This window comes from Nelumbo nucifera, chromosome 3 (genome assembly GCF_055504915.1).
Source record: "Nelumbo nucifera cultivar China Antique chromosome 3, China Antique-T2T, whole genome shotgun sequence".
NCBI lineage: Eukaryota > Viridiplantae > Streptophyta > Magnoliopsida > Proteales > Nelumbonaceae > Nelumbo > Nelumbo nucifera.
Window position 1 is genome coordinate 97,298,650 of NC_142651.1, and position 27,120 is coordinate 97,325,769.

The following is a 27,120-nucleotide window of genomic DNA, read 5'->3' on the forward strand; positions in this document are numbered from 1 at the left end:
ATGGTTAAGGGTGGTTATGAGTCGAATTTTTCACAAGTTGTTCGAATTTGGCTTGTAAAAAGCTTAGCTTGATTCGGTCAAAATCGAATTTATATATATATTGATAATTTATTAGCAAGCCGAACATGAATAGCTAGATATTCGACTCGGCTCAATTCAATTCAAATCCACTTCTATGAGTGATCAAATTGCAAACCTAGAAACCGGTGGCCAAAGGGGTTTTGGTTTTGGATCAGTTTTTAAAACATTGGATAATAGGATCTGATTAAAAGTTGGGTTACATTTAAATCACCCTATTCAATATGAAAGAATTCGATCCACCGGATCAGATTTAGATACCCAACAATAACATCCTTATTGGATTCGATAGCACGTGGATCCCACAATGCCCACAGGACCCACCACATCCACAACCCCATCTGTCTGACCCACCCAAAAGGCCAAAACCAGTCCACACCCATCCGATCCATGGCCATGATGAAAATGTTCTTACGTCCTTGTCCTTTCTGAGCCCATTTGGACGGTTATGATATTACCCAGAAGGTGGGGACCCAAGTACAACCAGCATGATGCCATGTTGAGAAAGAATAAACTGGGAATTTCGATGGAATGGATTCGCATCTGTGAATTTCACTTCAACAAAACTCGTTAGCTGTTAAACTCATTACTGTGGTTGGTGGGTGGGTAGGAGCCGAGCAGGAGACTGAAAGGAGGCCCTTTCATGGCTTCTTCTCTCTCTCTCTCTCCTCTGTTTAATTAACAAGATGGTGTGAGTGAAACTGAGATATTGAGTTAATACTTTTATTTTAAAAATAAGGAATCCATGAATCATTGGTTTCTGTTGGGTTTCTCTCTCTTGTCGTAGTATATATAAGCTTACTTGGGCATTTCGTAAAGGTATTTCCAATTGCGTGTGATGTATTTGTAATATATTATTTTTGTGTTTATTTTCTCCATTTTGACTGATTTTATTTCTAATTTCTAAATTTTGGAATTTAAAAGCTAACAACAACTAACAAAGAAATAAAATTTTTACTTAACTTACAGCGCAAACAACAGGCGCTCATCAGTCTGAGGGAGGAGAGAGAGAGAGACGTAGCGGTAGCGGCCCCTTCCAATCCAAGTCAAAATACTCCGAACCCAAAAAAGAAACATTATACGACCCAAAGAAGCTGGGAACAGCGATTTCAAAGAGGAGAGAGGAGGAGGAGGGGAGAGATTGGAGATTGGAGAAGGAGAAAACCATATTGGTTTATTGTGTCTGTCGGATTCAGTTTGATCGTGCAATCGGATGGTATTGGGAATCGTGGGTCGTCAGAGATGGTCGGCGGCAGCGGCTGCAGTGGTGATGTCGACGGAGGGTGGTGGTGGGGTTCCTTCTGAGTGGTCGAGTCGGACTGCGAGCGGCGGTTTGCGACCCAGCGGGGACGATGAGGAAGGGAAAGGGGAGGAGTAACGGTTTGTTGCCCAATTCTCTTCGGATTATTTCCTCTTGCTTGAAGACGGTCTCCACGAATGCCAGTACCGTTGCTTCCACCGTGAGGTCTGCAGGGGCGTCCGTCGCCGCTTCTATTTCTGTTGCTTCTGATGAGGCCAAAGACCAGGTTCCCCTTTTCTCTTTCTTTTTTCTGATATTCGATGCTGATTTTTCATTCTATTTGCTTTTTTTTTGAGCATGTTAATTTAATTAATACTCCTTGTTTTTAACATCTGTTCCTGTTTTTGATTATTGAGTTATTTCTTAGTCTTTCTATTCAACTGTTTTTTTTTTTTCTATATTTTTGTGATAACTGAGATGGAAAGGGAGAAAAAAACGGAACTTTTTTTTTTTGATCAGTAGAGAAAAATGGAATTTGCTCGATCATTTCTTTCAGTTATCCGATTTCTTAATCCTTTAGAATTATTATGTTCAAATTTGGATTATCTATCTGTGGTGTGAGGAGGGGCAGAGATGGCTATGGATAGGTTGTTTCATTTCTTAAAAATTCTTCTGAAGGATTGTTTTTGTTGCTGGTGGTGGTGCTTCTATTGTTCGGCACATATAAAACAACAAAAGAACATGTTAAAGAGCAAAAGCTTAAAAGAAACACCTGCATCTGAGTAGTGTTTTCTTGGCGTTTCATCTCCGTCGTCCTATTTCTGGATTGATCTTCTTATGCTAGAGCGAAACAGAACATTGATAGGCTTCTGGGTTTTTATCTTCATCACCTTCTTATGTATCTTGTCTATGCTATCTCTGGGTCTATTATTTTCTCAAAGTGCCCAATCTTATTGGGCATTGTTCTTTGTTTATTTAGCATTCCAAGCAGCTTGTTTGTTTTCAGGTCAAGCAGTGGAATGGTGTTCCTGATCCCATAGACTTGGAACATAGGTTGGCATAAGCTGTATAGGACTCTCAGTAGTTGCAGATACTTAAAATGGAGTTTGAACTCTGGAACCATTTTCAATTATAAAAAAAAAGGAGTTTGAACTCCCACTTTGAAAACTCTCTCCTGTTGACCACCAGTTAAATGATAAGTTATTAGTCAATACATAACAATGACTTTCCACAGCTATGCAAGTAAAGGGGGAATACTATAGAGGAGCCAATGATTTTCAGTTTTTGTTTTTTTTTTTTAGAAAAGTTAACCAAGATTCATTAAGAGAAAAAGAGGTACATGAGAAGATGTACAAAGCAGGGGAAGAACCCCTACAAATTACAAAGGAGGAAGCTTATCGCTATATAATTGCTCTAAGAACAGTTCTATTGTATTTTTCAGTTTTGAGTGATATGTTTGTTGTCTAACAGTTCTATTGTATTTTTTTTTTTTTCAGTTTGTATCACTTAAAGTCACTATATGAGAATTTATGCTGTATTCTTGGTTACATAGTCCGTGCATGTCTGAGGTTTGAGATTGCATCTATCTCTTCTTACCGAAGCGTTCTTTTGTTTTAAAAAACCAGATAGGTATGGATGGTTGACCTGTTTTAATTTTCAAATTGGTCCCCCAAGTGGTCTGGTTTAACAGTTCAACACTGAACCTTTCTTTCATCAACCCTCAACATGAATGTTGAATCTCAGAAACAAATTCTCATTATTCTCATGGTCTAGGTATGAGGAATGGGGATAAGATATTTCCAAATCTTCATACTTCCACTGACTTTGAGATTTTGCAAGCTACCAAAGGAAACACATTAGAAGAGCCATCATCATTTTTTTTTAACCTTATAAGTTTAATTGTGAGGTGAAAGGTGAGAATTATGAATACTAAGGGAAAAATAGAATAATGAATGAAGATCTTGACCCTTTTTTTTTTGGGGGGGGGGTAGTGATGATATCTAGATGAAATGAGCATAAAATGTCATTTTAATTTTCATCTAGTTAAAAAATGTGGTTTATAAATCTAGTAGAACTTCTGGATTTATGGTCTGAATAGTTACATCTCATCAATCTTTTTTTCGGAGAAGCTAAAGGTGTCATTAATTCTTAAAGGGTTAGTTGATGCATTCTAGGGGAGTTTAGTATCGTCCACTACTTGAATTGAAAGGGGGCAGAAGGACAGTTTCTTGTATGAAGGATGTTGCAGACTTTGGCGATGGGAAACCTGTTGGTAGATTTTCCTTTTAGGTTGGGAAGTTTACTTTATTAATTAACTATTATAACCCCTTCATTAGTAAGTTGGATTGAATCTGTATCCCATCCAATCTGGAATGTTGGTACAAATTGGTCATGCAACTATGCAAGTGGCTTTGCAAGGTCCAGTTCAGATCATTTACTTATTGTTTTGGACTGTGAAAAGAGGTCAAGAAGGCTACTTGTATTTAAATTTAAATTATGGGGACAGATGTACCTGACTTTATGGAATTTTTCAGAAATTGGTGGAGATACTTTTATTTAAAGAAAAAAACTAGATATATGTATTTTAGGAAACTTTTATTTTGTGGATAACTGTGAAACTTTATTAAACTGAATGTGTTGTGGCCTTGTGGGAAACTCAAAGTGATTAAAAGGAAATTTAGAGAAAAATGGAATAACGTGATACTGATAAAAAAAATGGAATAACGTGATGTTAGGAGGGTAAAGAACAAGAAAAATATTCCATCTTACTGTATCTACTATTTACTAATAAATAGAATGAAGTGGATCCTTTACTTAAGGGGGATTTAAGTGGTGAAATCGGAGGCCAAGGAAGATTTTAAGGAGATGGTCATATCAAATAAAGAGGAGATATCATGGAGACAGCAGTGTGGGATTTGGTTGAAGGAGTGCACCAAGATTATAAACTTACCTATTCATGCTTGTTAGGAGATTTAGTTCCATTTCAAGGATTACAATGGATGGCTATATTACAATGTCTCTAGTTTAGAAAAATTAGTGGTTGACTTCTTTTCCAAGTTGCTTATAAAGGACAGTTCTTATAGATCAAGGCTTAATGGTGCTTCAATATGAGCTCTCTAGTTTGGAAAAATTATTTATGGTTAAGACTTCTGTATTCTTTGGTAAAGAGAGCTCTCAATATGAGCTTGGGCTGCCATGACTGCCTTCTTTTAAGTCATAGGGCTTCTGTACTCTGTATGAACCATGGAAAGTTGTTATTTAATTACTAATACAGATATATTTACTCTTTATGCACAGCTGACCAGTTTTTGGTGCTGGGGTGATTATACTTGTATGTTTGTTAGTTATTTCTGTACTTGTATTTTGTAAATGGGCTTCCCTCCCAAAATTTCATTTTTTTTTCTACCTACAAAAAAGAAAATAAAAAGATAATTCTCTTTGTTGAGAAGATTATACTGAACTCAACTCAATTCAACCCTACTATATGGGTAATATGCGGTGGGAAGAAGTGGGAGAATTAAGGATCTGAATTATGAGAGGAAGAGACTCAGATCTGGATAGTGATAGAGAAGAGACAGAAGAAGTAATGCACTTCAGAAGAAAAAAGAGAGGAAATAAAAATAAACTTTTCATTCCATTAAATCTACTCTGAATTTTCAATTAAAATGATCCTATTCAAGGTTTTCAAGCCGTTATTGACCCGGATGATTGGACTGTTTGGTCTAGAAGCTGGTCAGGGTACTGATTCCGTTTCACCCTCGAACCGCTATTTTCCCCAAAACTGTTGTATTGGTTAGTGACCTGCTGACCCAGGTGGTTGAACCATTGACCCGTTTGACTTAGACAATGGTTTCTGGGGTCTGGGCATTCTTATGTTACTCAGGCTGATCCGTGCGGACTGGATGGTTGAACTGCTGACCCGGAAACCAGTGTCCAAAAGCGGTTCTGTTTCCGAGTCGGTTTTTAAAACATTGATCCTATTTATAGACTAAACATGAGGTCTCAGATATCCCTTTTCAACTAGGAAGCTGACCTAAAATAAATTCTAACTACTTTATAACTAAGGCAACCGATGACAATGAGTAACCCATGAGGATGCTCAATCAAGGACTCTAATTCCTAAAATAACTCTAATAGAGCTATCTAATTGTACTGCAACTAACTTATTGTAAAGACACCAGAAATTACTAAAAATATCAAATAACAATTTTATTATAAATAGAAGCTTTAGGGATTACAGCAAATAGTAAGTCTTAATGTTACTATAAATAACAATTTGATTTTTACTAGGAATAAATTTCTGTAAGACCCGAAATACCCCTGTTTAGATACCAAGAAACAAAAAATATTGAAATCTATAACCCAAAAATTACGAAGTTGTGATTGATTCAAGAATATGAAGGATCTTCTTTATTCCAAAGCTTCTTTCTCTACTTTTGTGGTTGCATTGGTAGAGTTGGCTACATGAGTCCTATTCCACCAATTCACATTGTTCAATATCATGTTCATTATTAACCTATTATGGGCCCTTAAATCATTTCTTACTACTTCAACCCATGCATTTTTTCACCTGCCCCTAGATCTTCTAGACCTTGTTGGTGCTGTAGATGGTCTTATCTCATGTACTGATCAATGTGGTATTTTGTTGTTCATATTTCCTTTATTATTTATTACTTCAGTTTTTGGTCAACAATGAGATCTAATAGTTTATTGCTAAATACATAGAAGAGTATTTATTTAAGCAATCAGGGATAGGAGGTGTATTTAGATATAGTGAAGGATTTTTCTTGTTTTCTCTGGACCAATAGGTGTTGAAGCAGCTATTATGGTGAAATATTAGAATTAACACAAGAACTGAGGTTGCTTTTCTAATTGGAGTTAAGTTAGAAATTGAAGGAGATTCACAAGTAGTGGTTGGACTGACGAGGGGAAATAAAGAGGACCCTTGGTAGTTATGGCACCACTTGCAAAAGTGTAGATCTTTGGCTAGTAAAAATCATCTCTATCTCTTGGATTTGGAGATGTACCAACTCATAAGCTGATAGTCTCCCCAGGTCAGGACTGGATATAGAAGAGCTGCACTGGGGTGATCATCTGTCTTAGAAGGTTTCAAACAGAAGATGTTGAAGGAGCTGCATGCCACTCCATTTGTATGGAAGAGCAAACTCACAAAGCCTCTGAATCAACTTCCACCATAATAATTCACTGAGAGCAATCTTGACCGAATGGCATACACCTAGCCTCTGTAATAATTCACAAAGCCTCTGTAATCATGATTCAGTCTATGATATCCAGGTACCTTTACATACCTAGTGCACCAGTGTCAGACATGATATTTACCAGATACTGCATGTGCACTTCTAGATATAGTCTATAGCATTAACACTTTTAAAATATGCAAAATTATATGTTTGGACAAATTATACTATAAAAGAATCTGCACATATTAGAAATTCAATAAATTTGGCTAGACATAAATCTTAAGAAATGACATTTAGCTTTTAAATTAAGAGCTTATTACATGCATACATGTATATATGTCCTGGAATTTAGGAAATGGAGAGTTATATCCTTGTTTTTTCTTATCTGTCTCCTTGTCGGTATCCCTATCTGAGTATCATAGGATTCAACTAAATCAGAAATGTATTGCCAAGCATTTGGGAGTCCCTCTTTGTTTGGTTGTAAGTGAACTTCTCCTTGGATCCACAAAGCTTTTTCAGCCCCTCTTTTCTCCCAAACTGAAAAAAGAGGAAAAACTATGTGGTGTGCAAGAGCCAGCTACTATTTGGTATGTTTGGGAAGAAACTTGAGAATATTCAGAGACAAGAAGAAGAGTAGAGATCCAATATTAGAGAACATGATGATTAAGGTCATGCATCTGATAAAACCTTTGGATGCTTTTAAGCATTTACCATGGTTGATATTCATAGAAACTGGTTGGCAGTGCCTTCTTCTTCCTCCATGGCAAGAGATAAAGCTTCACTACAATAGATCCCTCCTGTTGAGATTCTTGAGAATAGTATCAAGCTGAATTTTGACTGATCAGCCCCGGTAACCCAGGCCTTTCTGAATTTGGAAGAATTTAAAGAGATGGGGAAGGAAATACTTTAGCACTATTGATAAAGAAAAAGCTTCAGCACTTTCTATTCAGGGCCTATTGGTGTAGGTGATTCCATAAGGGCAGAGCTATGGGCTGTGTTGCATGCCTAAGGATGGCTTGATCTCTTAATCATAAAGTTATATTGGTAGGAGACTCAAGGGTAGTAATTACCTAGACTAGGAACATTAAAGCGGGATATTGCCATATTGGAAAAAAACAAAGAAACTGTCAATGGACATTAGAACACAATACAAGTGCATTGCAAGATCAGCAAACTCCTAATCAGATGGACAGGCAAAATTAGGGGTCAATGGGAATCAAATGTTTTGTGGCACTGTATCAAATGGGGGGATTGTGTAAATTAAGGGCAGAGGGGGTTAGTAGAGGCTAATGACCCAAAAGGGGTACAAGGCCCTTATTCATTGTAATTACCTCAATTCAAATTAATAAAAATCATTTTCATTGTTAACAATAAAAAAGGTACTATTGTGTCACCCCAGCCTGTGTTATAAGACAAGAGTTGTTTAAGGAATGATGTTACTTCTTTGACTCTAACACAAGGTCTGACCAACTTACCATATTGTCAGCAATTAGAAGATGAGTTCTTTTTCTATCTCTGTTTCTAAAAAGTTGTCTTGTTTATCAATAAATGCCTCTCTTATATGTCTCATCATCCGTAAAAAAAGCAAGTTGTTCTGCTCCTCTAAATCATTCTCTCTTAAGAAACCAGATAATATCTTCACCATCATCATATATAAATTGTTCTAATATTAACTGGTTTAGATTTGCAATTATTCTTTGTCCTCACCTTCCTTCACCTTGTTGAAATTTATACCATTTGCCTTTTCCAGTCAGGCCTCACATGCAGACATAGAGAGAGAGAGAGAGAGGGATAGTCACTTGAAAATTTAAATAGAAGCTCATTGTTTGGTTTGAAACAATTGTTTGCCCATGGAAATGGCTATTGCAGTCAGATCTCTGAAGGGTCTGAGGGATGACAGTCAGGAGAGATCGGAGGGGAAATTGATGAAGTAGCAGATGGCTGGTACGTGCCCTCTGGAGAGGGATTAGGCCACTGTAATTCCTGCAGAAGGTTGGTGGGAAGAGGGAAAAGAGAGAGACTGCCAGTGAGAGGGAGGGAGCGGATTCAGGTCCCATTCAGAAATGAGTACCCTTTGTAGAGAAACTGATGTGGGGCCACTCTGTCCGTAGGGTAGAATATACCTAGTCTATCTGTTATGTTATTTTGTTATTCTAGTTCTGTTATTTACTTTTCAGTTTTTTATATTGTTAAGTGTTATGATGTAAACACCAAGGGCAAGTATGTCCTTTCATGTAACTAGCATAACATATAAATATTAAATTGAAGTGGCGGCGGCAGATTATTTTAGAATCTGTCCTTCCTTTCAAACCTGTGTTCTACTGCTCTCTCACTAATCTTTCTCCTCTTTCTTCTTCACTTTCTCTTCTGTTCGAACCTGAAATTCCTTAGTGTCCAAGACTGATAGCAGTCTTGATCATCTTCATGGTATCAGAGCCAAGTTAGGGTTTCTTATGTGAGTCTAATACCAGCCGACCACATGAGAATCTCCTAGGACTAGAAGCTGAAAAGGTGGAGTTCGCAGACTGATTCTTGGAGATCGCCAAAAGTGCTAGCAGCTGTTGGAAGTTTTGTTATGGTTGCAGAGTATTGGTGGTCAGGAAGGATGAGAGAAGACTAGGGTTCGGGTAACCCTAGAAGGCAGCGAACAATTCTTTTCTTGTAAGTCATCTACTTTTCTAAGAAAAGATAGGTTGGACCTATCTGGAGAGGAAGGCTGAACCGTTCTAGGTTTTCATCTCTTCGATTCACTAGGGTTTTACAGCAAACCCTACTGTTCTGCTGTGATTAAAACCCTACTGTTTTACACCGAACTGTCTCAGCCTTGTTTCTTTCTGCACTAGAGTTTGAAAGTGATCTTGCGGCAAGCCCTAGTGCTGGACTGAATCTTGTGATCTATCTAGAGCTGTCCTCAAGCTTATTGTTAGCATTGATCAGATTCTAGGGTTTCATATTAACCCTATTGCAAGTCTATCTATACAGTACTGATTAGATTGTGCAACTGAATCGATCACTTTAAGGACTGATTAAAACCCTAATTCTGCAAAGGCAAATCAGACCTCCTTCTAAGCTGTTTTTCAGAGTTTTTTGGGGTTTTCGAACTCTCTTAAAGGGGTTAGAGCTCTATGGACAGCCACTGTTGTGTTTGTTAGTTGATTTCAGATCAAAGTTATCCCAGTTTTGTGCACATACACTGTGAATACAGATCAGGCCTATACTGTTTTTGATTGTGATTGGTAGTCCAAGTGCTGTTTTAAGACTTGACCGAGATGGAGTTTAAAAATCAGGCAGAAGGCAGCTTTGGAGGCATCAGTTATGGTAGTGTTTCTGAGATGGGTGGTCAGATTACAACCGTAAATTCAGGTACTCTAGCTTCAGCCTACCATGCCTCAGCTCCAGGTACTATTGAACCTTGTTGGGTAATAGGTTCAGGTGCATCCGACCACATGACTAGCTTGCCTTCACTGTTTACCTCTTACCATTTGTCATCTGGTAGGGATAAAGTATCTATTGCTGATGGCTCCCTGGTTCCTATTTCTGGGAAGGGGGACATTAAGTCAGTAGTATTACCAAACACATGAACTGTTCAGTAACTTTCTTCCCTGACCGGTGTGTTTTTCAGGACCTGGAGACGAAAGGTGATTGGGACTGGCCGTGAGACGAATGGGATCTATCTGCTCGGGGAGAGTTCTCGTTGGGAAGAGTCAGTGGGTAAGAGGTCACTTGTTTCCTAGAGTGTGAGTTCGGTTATGCTTTGGCATAACCGATTGGGTCATCTGTCTTTTCGGTCCTTAAAGAGTCTGTTTCCTACTTTGTTTGAGTCTGTTGAGTTGTCCCAGTTGCAATGTGAAAGCTGTGAGTTTGCTAAACATTGTAGAAACTCTTATTCATTGAGTAATAAAAGGAGTAATCGTCCTTTTGATCTTGTGCATACGGATGTTTGGGGGCCATATCACATTCCTTCTATGGGTGGGTACAGATATTTTTTGTTATTTGTTGATGACCATACCCGGTTTTCTTGGGTTTATCTTATGCGTTCACGAGATGAGGTTCCCGCCCTGACCCAAAACTTTCACCAAATGATCCTAACCCAGTTTGATGTCAAGATTAAAGTTCTTAGATCTGATAATGCAAAGGAATACTTTGCTAAGTCATTGGCATCTTACCTTCTTACTCATGGGGTTATCCATCAAAGCTCTTGCCCTCATACACCTCAGCAGAATGGGGTTGCAGAAAGGAAGAATAGGCACATCTTGGAGGTGGCTAGAAGTCTTATGTTTACCTCCAATGTTCCTATTCACTTCTGGGGTGATGCTATCCTCACGGCGGTATATCTTATTAATCGGATTCCTTCCCGGGTTCTTGATTTGCGATCTCCTTTTTCCCTTCTATATCCACATGAGGAGTTGTTTTCTATTCCCCTTAAAACATTCGGTTGTACTTGCTTTGTTCAGCTTCTCGGACCCCATCACTCCAAGTTTGAACCCAAGGCCTCCAAATGCATTTTCCTTGGTTATGCACAAACTCAAAAGGGGTATTGCTGCTATGATCCTGTCACAGGGAGGAAGTTCGTCTCCATGGATGTCACTTTCTTTGAGGAGACACCCTATTATCCTCGGGTTTCTCCTCAGGGGGAGAGCAGTGAGAGTGGGGTAGTTCCTTTACCTATTCCATTGGGTGATGGGAGCTGCAATGGTGAGGGTGGCCAGAGGGATCAGGAGTTGAGGGGGAGCTGCAATGGTGAGGGTGGTCAGAGGGATCAGGAGTTGAGGGTCTATCACAGGCGGTGCAGGCAGGTTGGTCCCGATCATCAGCAGTCCAGGCCAACTCCAATCTCATCTACGGCTCCAGGTCCAGACATTACAGTCCCAGGACCCACAAAGACTTCTTCTATTGTTGCCATTTCACCTCCTACAGATGACCTTGATCTTCTGATTGCAGTCCGTAAAGGGAAACGACATTGTACCACATCTACAGCCCACTGTATTTCCCATTTTTTATCCTATGATCGACTATCTCCTACCTATAGGTCCTACCTTAGTTCCATTTCCAATGTCCCTATTCCAAGAACAGTACAAGAGGCCCTATCAGTCCCGGAGTGGAGAGGTGCAATGCAAGTTGAAATGGATGCCCTGTTGAAAAATAATACCTGGGAGCTAGTTGACTTGCCCAAAGGAAAGAAACCAGTTGGATGCAGATGGGTATTTACTGTGAAGCACAATGCGGATGGATCCATTGAGAGGTACAAAGCTCGGCTAGTTGCAAAAGGGTTCACTCAGACTTATGGTATAGATTACTTGGAGACATTTGCTCTGGTAGCCAAGATGACCACCATTCGGGTTCTATTATCTCTTGTAGCAAGCCACACTTGGCCTTTGTACCAAATGGATGTTAAAAATGCCTTCCCGAATGGGGACTTGCAGGAAGAGGTTTACATGCAGTTGCCTCCTGGATACTATGATACAGAGACAGGTAAGAAGGTCTGCCGGCTCAATAAGGCATTGTATGGTTTGAAGCAGTCACCTAGAGCTTGGTTCAACAGATTCAGACTAGCTCTTGGAAAGTTCGGTCATGTACAGGCCCAGTCAGATCATACACTGTTCATCAAGAGGGTGGAGTCTTCACTGACACTACTTGCAGTATATGTTGATGATATTGTGGTGACAGGAAATGACAACCATGAGATTGAGTCCCTCAAACAGCTCCTTCATCAAGAGTTTGAGGTGAAAGATCTGGGTACACTACGGTATTTTTTGGGCATTGAGGTTGCTAGATCTAAACAGGGGATCTTTGTCTCTCAGAGGAAATATGTTTTAGATTTGTTGGCTGAAACTGGAAAGCTGGGTGTCAAACCTGCAGATACACCCATTGAACAGAACCACAGGATTAGTGCAGAGAGTGGGGAGCTGCTTGAAGACAAAGTTATGTTCCAGCGGTTGGTAGGAAAGCTCCTATATCTCTGCCTCACTCGGCCGGATATTACTTATGCTGTTAGTGTTGTCAGCCAGTACATGCATTCTCCTAGAACCACACATCTTCTTGCGGCAGAAAGAATTTTAGCATACTTGAAGAGATGCCCGGGTAGGGGTATATTGTTCAAGAACAATAACCACATGAAGGTGGAGGTCTATACAGATGCCGATTGGGCTGGGAGTGTTGATGACAGACGATCTACCTCAGGATATTGTGCCCTTGTGGGAGGAAACATTGTCTCCTGGAGAAGTAAGAAACAAAGTGTTGTCTCCCGATCTAGTGCTGAAGCAGAATACAGGTCCATGGCCAATGGAGTGGCTGAAATCCTATGGCTAAGATCTCTACTTGAGGAGTTAGGTATTGAGTATGAGAAGCCTCTGATGCTGTATTGTGATAATCAAGCAACCATTAATATAGCACATAATCCAGTGCAGCATGATAGAACCAAACACATTGAAGTTGACCGATATTTTGTACGAGAGAGGGTCTCATCTCAAGAAATATGCCTCCCTTACATCACATCCAGTATGCAACTAGCAGATATCCTCACTAAAGCTGTATCAAGAAAGAAGCTAGAAGTGGATCTATCCAAGTTGGAAATGATAAACATTTACTTCCAACTTGAGAGGGAGCGTAGAGAAACTGTGTGGGGCCACTCTGTCCGTAGGGTAGAATATACCTAGTCTATTTGTTATGTTATTCTGTTATTCTAGTTCTGTTATTTACGTTTCAGTTTTTTATATTGTTAAGTGTTATGATGTAAACACCAAGGGCAAATGACAGCTGTGAGATTGAGTCCCTCAAACAGCTCTTTCATCAAGAGTTTGAGGTGAAAGATCTGGGTACACTATGGTATTTTTTGGGCATTGAGGTTGCTAGATCTAAACAGGGGATCTTTGTCTCTCAGAGGAAATATGTTTTAGATCTATTGGCTGAAACTGGAAAGCTGGGTGTCAAACCTGCAGATACACCCATTGAATAGAACCATAGGATTAGTGCAGAGAGTGGGGAGCTGCTTGAAGACAAAGTTATGTTCCAGCGGCTGGTAGGAAAGCTCCTATATCTCTGCCTCACTCGGTCGGGTATTACTTATGCTGTTAGTGTTGTCAGGCAGGACATGCATTCTCCTAGAACCACACATCTTCTTGCGGCAGAAAGAATTTTAGCCTACTTGAAGAGATGCCCGGGTAGGGGTATACTGTTCAAGAGCAATAACCACATGAAGGTGGAGGTCTATACAGATGCCGATTGGGCTGGGAGTGTTGATGACAGGCGGTCTACCTCAGGATATTGTGCCCTTGTGGGAGGAAACATTGTCTCCTAGAGAAGTAAGAAACAAAGTGTTGTCTCCCGGTCTAGTGCTGAAGCAGAATACAGGTCCATGGCCAACGGAGTGGCTGAAATCCTATGGCTAAGATCTCTACTTGAGGAGTTGGGTATTGAGTATGAGAAGCCTCTGATGCTGTATTGTGATAATCAAGCAGCCATTAATATAGCACATCATCCAGTGCAGCATGACAGAACCAAACACATTGAAGTTGATCGACATTTTGTACGAGAGAGGGTCTCATCTCAAGAAATATGCCTCCCTTACATCACATCCAGTATGCAACTAGCAGATATCCTCACTAAAGCTATATCAAGAAAGAAGCTAGAAGTGGATCTATTCAAGTTGGGAATGATAAATATTTACTCCCAACTTGAGGGGGAGTGTAGAGAAATTGATGTGTGGGGCCAGTCTGTCCGTAGGGTAGAATATACCTAGTCTATCTGTTATGTTATTCTGTTATTCTAGTTCTGTTATTTACTTTTCAGTTTTTTATATTGTTAAGTGTTATGATGTAAACACCAAGGGCAAATATGTCCTTTCATGTAACTAGCATAACATATAAATATTAAATTGAAGTGGCGGCGGCAGATTATTTTAGAATCTGTCATTCCTTTCAAACCTGTGTTCTACTGCTCTCTCACTAATCCTTCTCCTCTTTCTTCTTCACTTTCTCTTCTGTTCGAATTTGAAATTCCTTAGTGTCCAAGACTGATAGCAGTCTTGATCATCTTCACCCTTTATATATATTTTCCTTTTTCTCTTCTGTATAAAGAACCTTCTAGAACTATGCCATGTCATCCAGGGTGGCCAGCTGTCAGCCACTAGTCTATATTCATAGTTTCATACTGCCTTTACAACTTACAATCACCATCTTGCATCTCAGGTTGATTACCGAACTAGGCTGGTCTGATTTTGGTTCAGGATGTATTAAACTGGGTCTTTTACAACAATGTTTCAAAACATTGAGGCATGATACAAGGCATTCCACTGTCCTCACTGTCCTGATGCATGAGGCATGGTTCAGAACATGAGGTGTGAAAGTGCAAAAAGTCCTAAGCCTCCTCAAGAAGAAGAAGAAGGTATACACGGAATATGCCTCTGTACATGCCTTTGTACTAGACAACTTGACTCATTAAGGACGGAAGGTGTCCCCTTCTTACTAGAGTCACCACCAAAAGTGGAAGAGGAATCCAAAAGATGGTTCCCTCCTCACTTGGTTGAACTGGTCTGTCAAATTTATCATCCTTCTTAGAATTGTATTGGTTAAGGGTGAAAAATGGATTGGAAGATTGAATCTAAACTCAAGTGAATAAAAATTTCATGGCAGTGTCTTGAAGAAACTTGTTATTTGAAACTGCTTTACTCTATGTTCCCAAAATATACATATTTTGATATTAAATATTTTGGCTGATTATGTGAATAGAGAACCCAATTATGAGAGAAAGGTAACTGATTTCATTAAGAAAAGAGAAGGGTACACAAGAAGGTTTACAAATATAAAGAAAAGAAAAACAAAAGCAGGGATCAGATCCTTATGTATTATACAGGTGGAAACTTATCAGAGTACAAATCTTCTAACAGAGCACCTAATTTTGCTAGTCAATCTGCAAGAGAATTAAATTCCCTTGGAATCCAAATCAGGTTTGCATTAGAAGCACTTGGTAAATCCCTTGCCTCCGTCAGAAAGTGACTGAGTCTCCACGACCCAGTCTCTTGTTTTCCTAACCATTTTATAGTGTGCTGAATTGCCTTCAGTGGAGAGGTTCTGAATACCTAATCTGTTAATTATTCTGATCCCTGTAAGTGCAGCCAACACTTTCTGCCTTGGTAGAATTTGCTATGCTTATCGGCCCACTATACACCCGGCAGATGTTCCCATTTTCATCCCTTAGAACTCCTCCTATGTCAGCAGCACCAGGGTTGCCTGAACCCAATTCCCCATCTTGAGGATTGCTGATTCATGCTATGATATGATGCACTAAGCTGGAGAATGATCATACCAAGATGTATCTATATTTCATCATCTAGATATTATAGTTCCACCAGTTTCAAGAATGCCCTTTGTGGATAATAAAAATAAGAAAAAATGGTAAAACTAAAATTTAAAGGAAAAAAACAAAGTAGAAACAGACAGTTGGCCTGTCTCTGATTATAAAACAGTTTCAGGCTGTTACTATATATATATATAAAGCTATGCACTATTTGACCAAGGAAAGTAAAGAACAGAGCCGAATTTGAACTAGTCCATCTAGGGCCTGGTTCATGGTCTGAATGGTTAAACTATGCTGTCCAGTATGTATTTCAGAAAAACTCCATGCTGATTATGAGAATTTCTTGTACTTCCTTCTACAATTGTCACAGAGAAACCTGAAAGATGTGAAACATTCTGTGTGCATCACCAGAAATGCTATCCTTTTGGTCTTGTCTATCTCTTAGATAAAAGCTGCTTTGACTTGATGCTTGTCATCAGGAGCATTTTATATGCATGCTAAATCTAGTCTAACTGCATTCCAACTTATGCATTTATAACTGGCAGTATAAAATGTCATCTCATTGACTTTTGCACATGGACTAAAATTCTTGGTCAAACAGGTATTATGGGCTGGCTTTGACAAGCTAGAGCTTGATCAATCTACCTTGAAACATGTGCTCTTACTTGGTTACTCCAATGGCTTTCAAGTCCTTGATGTTGAGGATGCTGCCAATGTCAGTGAACTGGTTTCTAAGCGTGATGGTCCAGTTACGTTTTTACAGATGCAGCCCATTCCTGAGAAGTCAGAAGGTTGTGAAGGGTTTAGAGCATCACATCCATTACTCTTGGTTGTTGCAGGGGATGAAACCAACTCCTCAGGTCCTGTTCATGGAGGGGGCTATTTGAATGGGGTGATCAGAGATGGTAATATTGATCCTCAACCAGGAAACTGTGTCTCTCCTACTGCTGTGCGATTTTACTCGCTAAGGTCTCATAGTTATGTTCACATGCTGAGATTTCGGTCAGCTGTGTATATGGTCAGATGCAGCCCTCGCATTGTAGCAGTTGGTCTTGCAAATCAAGTGAGAACTTATCAAACTCGATTCCATATTATATTCATCAATATTTTGAGTATGGAAAACTTAGATATTATCAATAAGAGGAATGCCATATTGCCATTGGATCTGGAGCATTTGCAGCAGGTTTGAAGCCTGCATCATTAAGTTGGCCTACACCAAACTGCTGGACTGTTTCAGAACTGTTCACCAAATTACTTTTAACAGTAGGATAGAGTACATTTTCTACTGTTGGCTTTTGTTATAGGAATTTTTCTAAATATACACACTATATTTTAGGATGTATATAGGTAAATATAGTGATATCCCACCTGCAGATACTGGATAGTTGTGGTTTTTTGATGGAGAAGTTTTGCGGTTACTGATCAATTGTCTTTTTTCTGTGCAGATATACTGCTTTGACGCCCTCACACTGGAGATGAAATTCAGTGTTTTGACCTATCCTGTTCCTCAGGTAGGAGGTCAAGGAGCAGTTGGAGTTAGCATTGGTTATGGTCCAATGGCTGTGGGTCCCAGGTGGCTAGCTTATGCTTCAAACAATCCTTTACTGTCAAATACAGGCCGCCTTAGCCCACAAAACCTTAGCCCTTCTCCAGGTGTTAGTCCGTCAACATCACCAAGCAGTGGGAGCTTGGTGGCTCGCTATGCAGTAGAGTCAAGTAAACATTTAGCTGCTGGCATAATAAATCTTGGTGATATGGGATACAAAACATTGTCTAAATACTGCCAGGAGTTCTTACCTGATGGTTCTAACTCTCCAGTATCGACAAATTCAGGGAGGAAAGTTGGTAGACTTGCATCATCAACACATTCAAATGAAACAGATAATGCAGGAATGGTAAGTACTTTATAAAGATTTTTTATTATTATTTTTTTGACTTCAGAAAGGGAAATTCACAGGAGATATTGTCTTAGAACTGTAAGAAAACTATACAAAGTAAAACTTAAGTATTATTCCATATTAGAAAGTATTGTTTTTAGTAAACAAATCACGACATGAACCTATGATTTTAAGACTCATAACTCATAAGTCACAAGCCTTTATCAGGTCAGTATGGCAAAAATCAATTGGTTGCTGGATATATAAGATCTTGAGTGAAACTTCAGCTGTTGAAACTTCACTGGTGGCGGATAATGACCCATGTGCGGCAGTAAAAGAAGGTGGGGGAGGAGATAAAGACAAGGAGGAGGAACAAATTCTGAAATTGATTCAAGTGATGGATTCTGAAATGGAAGCTGGGGTAAATGAAACTATTGTAGGCATAGAAGAAAAGGAAAAGGAATTCTGTGGGTTAGATGAGAGAGAAGATGTTTGCAGAGAGCCACCCAAACTAAAAGGAAAGGAACAAAAAGATGCCAAAGGGAAATTTGCCAAAGGGAAGGTCTATCTTAGAAAGGAGGCAGAAGATGACAAAAAAAGAAAGAGGAGAATGAATGAGGTGGAAAAGCTAGCCTGTGGTGTATCCTATGAGAAGTTTGTCAATAGGAAGAGGGAGAAGAAAAGAGGAGAATAGGAATTGGGAATAAGAATGGGTCTAGAAAACAAGTGGAAAGAAGAGGAGATTTATCAGGAATGTGATAAGAACAGAGACCGGTAATAGTCATGCTACAGGAAACAAAACTTTCGGATTTGGATGGAAGATGGATAAGAAGTATCTGGAGTAGTAGGGGTCTAAGTTGGTTTTTTGCCCCGTCGTGGGGTGCCTCGGGTGGGATCCTTACAATTTGGAAGAATGAGGAAGTTGGGTCCCCAACTCCTGATGGTTTATTTTCTTGTGCATCTTTCTTTGGTTTGCTCATTCACTCTGATCCTTTGGGGGTGAACTTCCCAGTGAGAGAAATCTGGTGTAAACCAATCCCTCCAAAAGTACAAGCTCTCTGTTGGGAAGTGTTCCTAGGGAAGGTAAACACTTGTGATGTGCTACAAAAAAGGAGGCCAAACAAATGCCTCTTTCCTCATGTGTGTCCTTTGTATGGATTGTGGTGAAACCCTACCCCACTTACTTTTATCCTGCTCTTTTGTTTCTGGTATTTGGAATGTTGTTTGTTCTCTCTTTGGATGTAGATGGGCTCCCCCACAGGATGTGGTAAGTCTATTCAGCCCCTCCTTGAGACAACAGAAGAAAAGAGGAAAGTGCTTATGGAAGGCAGCAAGAGCTGCTACAGTATGGACTATATGGGAGGAAAGAAACCTAAGACTTTTCTCTGAAAAAAGTAAATCAAAGGAGGAAGTCATTGAAGCCATAAAAAGCAGAACTGCACATTGGGTGATGACCATGGAGCTATTCAAAAATTTCTCCACGAATGAGATTCTAAGAAGTTGGACTGAAGTAGCACAAACAGACACCCAAAGTAGGTGTGAGAGTGGAATGGAAGCCACCTGCACTGAACAGACTAAAACTAAACTTTGATGGGAGTTTCTTTGGTAACCCAAGAAGGGCAGGCATAGGGGGTGTGATTAGAAATCATCTGGGTGTGGTGGTGGTACTCTTCTCAGGACCAATAGGTATTGGTGACTCAATACAGGCTGAATATCTAGCCCTACTTCAAGGTCTAAAGATGGCTGAGCAGATAGGATTAACGGATTTAGAATTAGGAGACTCACTACTGATCATTTCTTGGGGTAAAAACATCACATCAGTACCTTGGAAGCTCAAATTTATCTTCAGAGAAATTGACATACTTGCAAGGAGGCTCAAGTCTCAGTTTGGTTGGGTCAAATGGAATGGCGGATACCCTAGCAAAACAAGGGGCAAATAGATCTACCTTGTACTGGGCAGAACTGTAGCTGCTTGTATGTGGTTGCAGATTAGGTTAATGCATTTCTGCAACTTATAACTATTGTAACTGATTGTAACTTTTTCTCTGTTATTAAAACAAAATTTTTGCTGATAAAAAAAAGATTGTTTTCCTTATCATAGTCCTTCGTGTATCTTCGACTGAGTTGGGACTTTCTTGGAATTTGGGATTGAGAAGGGGATTAAAGGATTCAGAGTTTCTTATGGTTCTTGACCTATTGTCACACCTGGGGGAAGTCTTGATGGCTCTATTAGCTGATCACAGAGTTTGGACATGTATGAATTCTGGGTCCTTTACATGACTTATTTTTTTTCCTGCCCTTTCCTCCTCCCCACCCCCACCTCCAGGCCTTTTCTTCTGAGAGCTATTTAGTGTAAGCCAATCCCACTCGAGATCAGTGCTCTTTGTTGGGAGGTTTTCTATTTGAGAATCAACACTTACGAGGTTCTACAAAGCGAAGACCCAACTGGCATTTATCACCCCACTTTTGACTTTTATGTAAAGCAAGTGATGAAACTAGAAACTACCTACTGATCTCTTGTTTTTATGCCTCTAGTATTTGGGAGCACTTCTTTGCCTACTCCAGATGTAGTGGTCTCCTCCAGAGGATGTGATTAAGTTGTTTGATCATAGCCTTTTCTCTCTATCAAAGAAAAGGGGGAAGATATTATGGAAATGTGTTGGAGGCTTAGAGCTGCTGTCTTTTGGTCAGTTTGGTTGAAAGGAATGCAAGAATCTTTAAGGAAACATTCAAACTAGGAAGCAGTGATTGAGAGAACATTATAGTAGAAGTAGTTCATTGGGATATAACCCTATCTCTCTTTAGCACTTTCTTGATGGACGACTTATTAAGTGGTTGGAAACATACTGCTTCATCATTATCTCTACTCAGTTCCTCATCATGGTTCTCTCCTCCAGCTTACTACCTCAAGCCAAACATTGGTGGCTGCAGCATGAGAAATCCAGGACAGTCGGTGTAGGAGGTGTTTTTAGTCATTTTGATGGTACAGTTGCAACATTGTTTTCAGGTTCAATATGGTATGAGAACTTGATAAGAGCAGAACTATTGGCTGTAATTCAAGGTCTTAGAATGGGGAAAGACCTTGACTACAATCAGCTGTTGGTAGAGGGGGATTCAAAGGTTGTGGTGGGATGCTCAAGAGCAGCAGCATGGAGCCATGCAGTACAGGCATATTCTTAGAGACACAAGACATCTTGCTACAGACTTGGGAGCTGCATTCACCTGGGCTCTGAGATACTGCAACAGTATGACAAGATGACTTGGCCAAACATGGAGTCAACAGAACAGAACTGTATTGGGAATCAGTCATTGGGAAAAAGGATGATGATGTAGACTAACAAGGGACAGGAATATGGATTAGGTAGCAAGCTAGCCTAATACTTTGGGATGCTTGGTGTATTCCTTGTATATTACTGTCATTTTTTTACACAAAACTTATCCTTTCTTTTTCATATCATATATGTCTTCACAAATCTTAAATCATCATCAGCATCATGCAAGCCTTATCCAAACTATATGGGGTTGGCTATGATAGTAGCACTGGCTGCCAACCTGATGCAACTGTCCTCCTTTATCCAGGCTTTGAACCAGCGTTGTAAGACAAACACACAAATCTTAAATTGTCATCTTCACAAATCTTAAATGATCTATTAAAATGTTGCTCGATCCACAAAAGTATCAAAATGTGAGATATCACTAATTGATTCTGCTGTATCATACTCCATGCTGATCTAACTATGGCACAAAATGATTTTTGCTTCCTATGGTTAAAATTGTTGGTTGCAGGTTGTTGTTAAGGATTTTGTTTCTAGAGCAGTTATTTCACAATTTAGAGCTCATACAAGTCCAATATCTGCACTATGCTTTGACCCAAGTGGGACCCTTTTGGTTACTGCCTCTGTACATGGAAACAATATAAATATATTCAGGATTATGCCATCCTGCATTTCAACTGGATCAAGCACCCCTAGCTATGATTGGAGCTCTTCTCATGTGCATCTTTATAAGCTATATCGTGGAATTACCTCAGCAGTAAGCAATTAAGCATTTTTCTTTTAAATCTTTCCAGATATTTGGTATCTATTCTTTTTGCACTCTTCATTGGTTTATTTGTGAATGGTTTTTCAATATCTTCTTTCATGGATGTTTGTCTTTCAGGTGATACAAGATATCTGTTTTAGTCATTATAGTCAGTGGATAACCATTGTTTCCTCGCGGGGAACGTGTCATGTGTTTGTTCTATCTCCTTTTGGTGGTGAGGTTGGTCTTCAAACACAAAATTCCAGTAGTGATGGGCCCACCCTCTTACCAGGTCTATCTATTCCATGGTGGTCTACTTCATCCTGTATGGTAAACCAGCAGTTGTTTTCGCCTCCACCATCCATTACACTCTCTGTTGTAAGCAGGATAAAAAACAGCAATTCTGGTTGGCTTAATACGGTTAGCAATGCTGCAGCTTCTGCAACAGGAAAAATATTTATTCCTTCTGGTGCTGTTGCTGCTATTTTCCACAATTCTGTATATCGTGGTCTTCAGCACTTGCCCTCAAGAGCCAATGCCTTGGAGCACTTATTGGTTTATACGCCATCTGGCCATGTAGTTCAACATGAACTTCTTCCGTCCCTGGGAGCAGAACAAAGTGAGAACAGTTCAAGAACTGGATCGGGTTCTAATATGCAAATACAAGATGATGAGTTGAGAGTGAAGGTGGAACCTCTTCAATGGTGGGATGTTTGCAGAAGGTCTGATTGGCCAGAAAGAGAGGAATGCATTTCTCAAGTTTCCTTTGATAGACAAGAAGCTTCCGAGACAATCATGGATAGTTCTGATTCTGAAGATAATGATGTGAAGTATATGATGGAACAGAATACTAGCATTGTGGGGAAAGAGTTACTTAAATCCCATGAAAGACCTCACTGGTATCTTTCCAATGCAGAGGTGCAGATTAACTCTGGGAGGATTCCCATTTGGCAGAAATCTAAGGTACCTCTTTTAATTTGAGTTGTAAGATACCCTAACATGTCATTGTGTTATGTTCTGGTTATGATTCTTTCACATTTTTCTAGATTTCCTTCTATATGATGATTCCCTTGAGGACCAATGAGAGGTGGCCTACTAAAGATTGTGCCGGTGGGGAGATTGAAATTGAGAAGGTTCCTGTTCATGAAGTTGAAATAAGAAGAAAGGATTTATTGCCTGTTTTTGATCATTTCCATAGTATCAAATCAGATTGGAATGACAGGTAATAACAAATTTTGTCTGCATTTCCTTGCAGGTTGTGGCTATTATTTAATATTTAGTTGTGTGTTCCTTTTCATGTGAGATGGATTGGTATCTTGCAAAGATTTCTAGTTCCATGGACTTCCACTTATATTTCTGGTTTCTCTGTGTTTCCACTGTTAACTTATTGGATCGGGCTATGTTTGAAACTTGTTTTTTCCTCTTTTTCTGTGTAAGAGTAACAAGTGAAAGGCTAAATCTGAGACTGAATATTCACTTAGAGAACTCTACATTTAAATGTCAAAGAAATCATGGAACTTTTACTTTTATCAATTTTATTTATACTACTTGGTACCAAAATTTTTGAGGTATAAAATGAAAACTGTGGAGGGGCAAGGAAACCCCTGAAAAACTTCATTGCTTTTTCACTGTGCCACACGTACAACATAAATAATTATTGGCTTTCAGAAGATTCAGAGATGATTCTTTTCCAGACATCACATTGAAACATATTTAGTTCTGCTATTTTAATTAAAATGTGAACATATTAAATCAGATCATATCATTTGCTACCTGACCTTTTCAATATATCTGTTTTATTTTGAAGATATTCATGAACTTCACAACTATGCTTCTTGCTTAGATTTACAAAAATTGCCTTCTCTCCCATTTCTTATATCGTATCTTTTGGGTTCTGAAACACCTGTTGGAACCCTCTTTTTTTAATTAAAAAATATATAAAACCCTACCCAAAAACCAATTTAAAAACCTAAAAAAATATAAAAGTGCATGCTTTTTAGTACCAATACGCTTCTGCCGATACACAGGGGTGCATCAGTACTTTGAACCTTGCTTATATCCAAGGATCAAAATTTCAATACGCTACGCCCCATGTTGGGCGTATTGTATCATATCTTTTGGGTTCCGAAATACCTGCTTACAGGTGTTTCGGGAACCCTCTTTTTTGAATAAAAAATATGTATAAAAACCTACCCAAAACCAATTTTTGAAAAAAAATAAAAGCGCATGCTTTTTGGTACCGATACGTCTCTGCCGATACACAGGGGCGTATTGATACTTTGAGCCTTGCTTATATCTGCAGTTAATAAAGGCAATATAAAGTTTTTTGATTGATAAACACACAATAAAAAATTTACAAAAAATGTTTTCCAAATAAGCAATAAATATTTGTCATAGCATTATAAAAAACAGCTCTTCCATTATCTAGCATATTTGCACATTTGAGATTTAGTTTTATTCTTTCTATGTTTTTCGTAAGATTTTCTATCCCATTGTATAATTAAAAGACTAGGATATCTGCTTGCTTGTCTAATGCAGGGGTCTTGTTGGTGGAAGATATATGAACTCTTCTTCTGATACTCCCGGAACTAAGGGCAAGTTCACTGAAGAGACTGTTACTTGCCATTCTAAGCCAGCTTCTCTTGGATCTGTGGGAAGCTCAGATGGGGGTAAGAACATCTGAATTAAGAGGCATTTTTTTTTTTAAGCATATAATGGTTTGGATATTGCTTTGAAATTTTGTATACAAGGTCTCAATAAAATCTTGTATGCTAATTCCTGGTCACTTGGTATGAAACTTCAAAGTTCAAATAAATGGTGCATTCTTGAAATTTATTATTGATTTATTCTATAAACAAATCCTCATTTTGTTCTTTATCTCCATTAGGGTCTGTGAGAACTGAATCTTTACTTGATTTGGATCAAATAAATACCATGAAATCTTCTGTATCTGTGAATCCAACTGCGAGTGAGACCAATCATGATACAAAGGGGAGTCTCAGTAATTCATCATCCTTTCTAAGCCCAGATCCTTCTGACCAAGTGGATGGAACATTCCCTTCTGAACATTGTACCAAGTCTGATAATCTTGTGGGGGATAGTTCTGTTATAAATGGTTTATCCTCTTCACCTTCTGTTGGAAGTCCTCTCACCAGTGGTGCTCTCACAAAAACTGGTGTGATCAGTGAAATATTGAATGCAAGTTCTGATTGTTCAACCTTTGGTATCAAAACTTCTGCTGATGGGCCTGGGCATGTGGAGTTGCAAGAGCCACTAGATTTTGGGCAGTATTTTGATGAGGGCTATTGTAAAGTGACAGAGCTTGATGAATGTCGTGACTCCACTGAAGTTGTTACTGATGCTGACAGCAATAGCAGCCATTGTGAGAGAGATAAACCTGAAGAAGGAGACAATGATGACATGCTTGGGGGTGTATTTGCCTTCAGTGAGGAAGGTAATAATCCACAAATTATTTATATGACTTCATCATGTATGGTTTGATTGTTTATGCACACCGTTGCAATAGCTGCCACTGAATGGCCATATGATCACCTTAACAAAGAATGGCAGTATGATAGAGTGGTTATCCTTGTTATTTCTAATGTAAGGATTTAACTCTAACTTTGAATTTCTATTGTGATGTAGGGTGATCTCTACCTCTATCCTCAAGTCCAAGAATAGCTGCATTCATTATACCTACCCGCTATTCATATTCAAGGATTTTGTGGCAAGGTTTTCTGGATGCCTTCTAAAGAGGTCAGATCAAGATTATTTCCAGACTCCTATTGAAGTGCAAGATTTCAATTTCTAACTGAAAAGGCTACTGGTTCCATGGATCAGGGGAGGGCATGTCAACCACTTCAACCAAAGTGACTCTCCCTCACATTCTTGTACATGTTGTAGATGGAAATTCATAATTCATGGGAGGCTAGCTTTTGGGTGTGGGGAAGTTTGGACTTTTGGGTTTATTCCCTGTCTTGAACTTTCTATCGGGTTTTCTGTACAGATGATTTCAGTGTAAACAGGTTCTTTCTCTAAGCTGTGTAACAAATATTTTTTCTAAAAAAAGGAAAAAGAAGATTAAACAACTCGTTACATTGTGCAAGCAAAATCATCTTTTAGCTGTCTGGCTTCTTGCAGTGGTGAATCTCTGAAAAAAAAGGAAAAGAAAACCTTACCACATTTTATTTCCTCTTCAATCCTGCCTTCACCTGTTAATCAACTGGTTGACCACACTGACTAGCTCAGTGAGGAGATAAAATTGAGGTTTGAGTTCGCTCCTTGAGCACCCTAGAGCCCTTAGGAGTTGAAGGTTTATTTCAGATAGGAGTTGGCTATATGGAGGGATTTTGGCCATTCTACTACTGAGGCAGGTTACAGAAATGCAGAGGTAAGAGGACAATGGAGACTCAGTCATAATTCTGCAATACTGAAAAGATAGTTAAGCAGCTGGATCTAGAATTATTCGGACCGCTAAGTTTAGTAATACTTTTCAAGGCAACTGGAAGATCGTATTAGATTGGTACAGCTTTGCGTTAACAAGGCCAGACCATATTGGAGTAGGGGTGAGCAAAAGAACTGAAAAACCGAACCGACTATTTTGGTTCGGTTTCGGTTAACCAATAAAGAAAACTGGTAGATAACCAAACCGACCGGGTATACATATATTTTTATATATTTTATATATATTTACGTATATTATATATATGCTTATATTTTTTATATATTATAAATTAATAAATATGCATTATATATAAATATATATTTATAATATATGATATATTATTTATTATTTAAAATATAATATTTTATATATATTTATAATTTTTATTATATTTATATATATTTATAATAAATATTGTAAAAATTAAAAAACTGAAAAACCGATGGTTAACCGAACCGATCAACCGGTTAACTAATAGGTTTTGATTACCGGTTTTCCAAAAACCAGTACTACTAGTTCGGTTACAAAATGAGCCCTACAGTTCGTTTAACCGAACCGTGAGCACCCTAATTGGGAGAGCCTGGTTGTTAGCAGAATTGAACTCGAGATGGGTAGGGATCTGCTACCAACGTCATACTTCCAACACCGTCCATTTGCATTCATAGCTGGAATGGCAACGGGGCGGCTTCGGGGTGGGGATTACATTCCCCATCCCCGACCCCGACCCTGACCCCTAAATCACCCCCCCATTCTCGTCCTCGATCCCCGTCGGGGAAAGGAATCCTCCTCTATCCTTGACCCCGACGGGGATGAATTCTCCGTTAGGGACCCGAATCCTTGAGGGTCACTACAAAATCCAGATTCTTAACCCTAGAACAGCTGGAGCAAATACAAAGAATCAACAGACTCCAAAAGATACGAATAGCCACCAACTCTTGCACCAAAAAAAGGAAAATAGGAAAAAAA

The 27,120-nt window shown here is 39.1% G+C and overlaps 1 protein-coding gene across 2 annotated transcripts; it reads left to right on the forward strand.

Moving 5' to 3' along the window:
* The first annotated feature begins 1,048 nt into the window (after positions 1 to 1,048).
* Positions 1,049 to 25,821, forward strand: LOC109113956 (autophagy-related protein 18g-like). Of its 2 annotated transcripts, XM_019195924.2 has the most exons (9): positions 1,049 to 1,604; positions 16,415 to 16,876; positions 17,259 to 17,708; positions 21,477 to 21,722; positions 21,849 to 22,673; positions 22,757 to 22,932; positions 24,249 to 24,379; positions 24,598 to 25,164; positions 25,356 to 25,821. In XM_019195924.2, exons 1-9 carry the CDS (start codon positions 1,431 to 1,433, stop codon positions 25,358 to 25,360), a joined length of 3,036 nt encoding a protein of 1,011 aa, XP_019051469.1. In that variant the 5' UTR covers positions 1,049 to 1,430; the 3' UTR covers positions 25,361 to 25,821. The 2 variants fall into 2 exon arrangements, with proteins under 2 accessions (XP_019051469.1, XP_088758389.1); XM_088902263.1 differs by lacking the exon at positions 16,415 to 16,876 and having other exon boundaries at positions 1,290 to 1,604.
* The last annotated feature ends 1,299 nt before the right edge of the window (positions 25,822 to 27,120 follow it).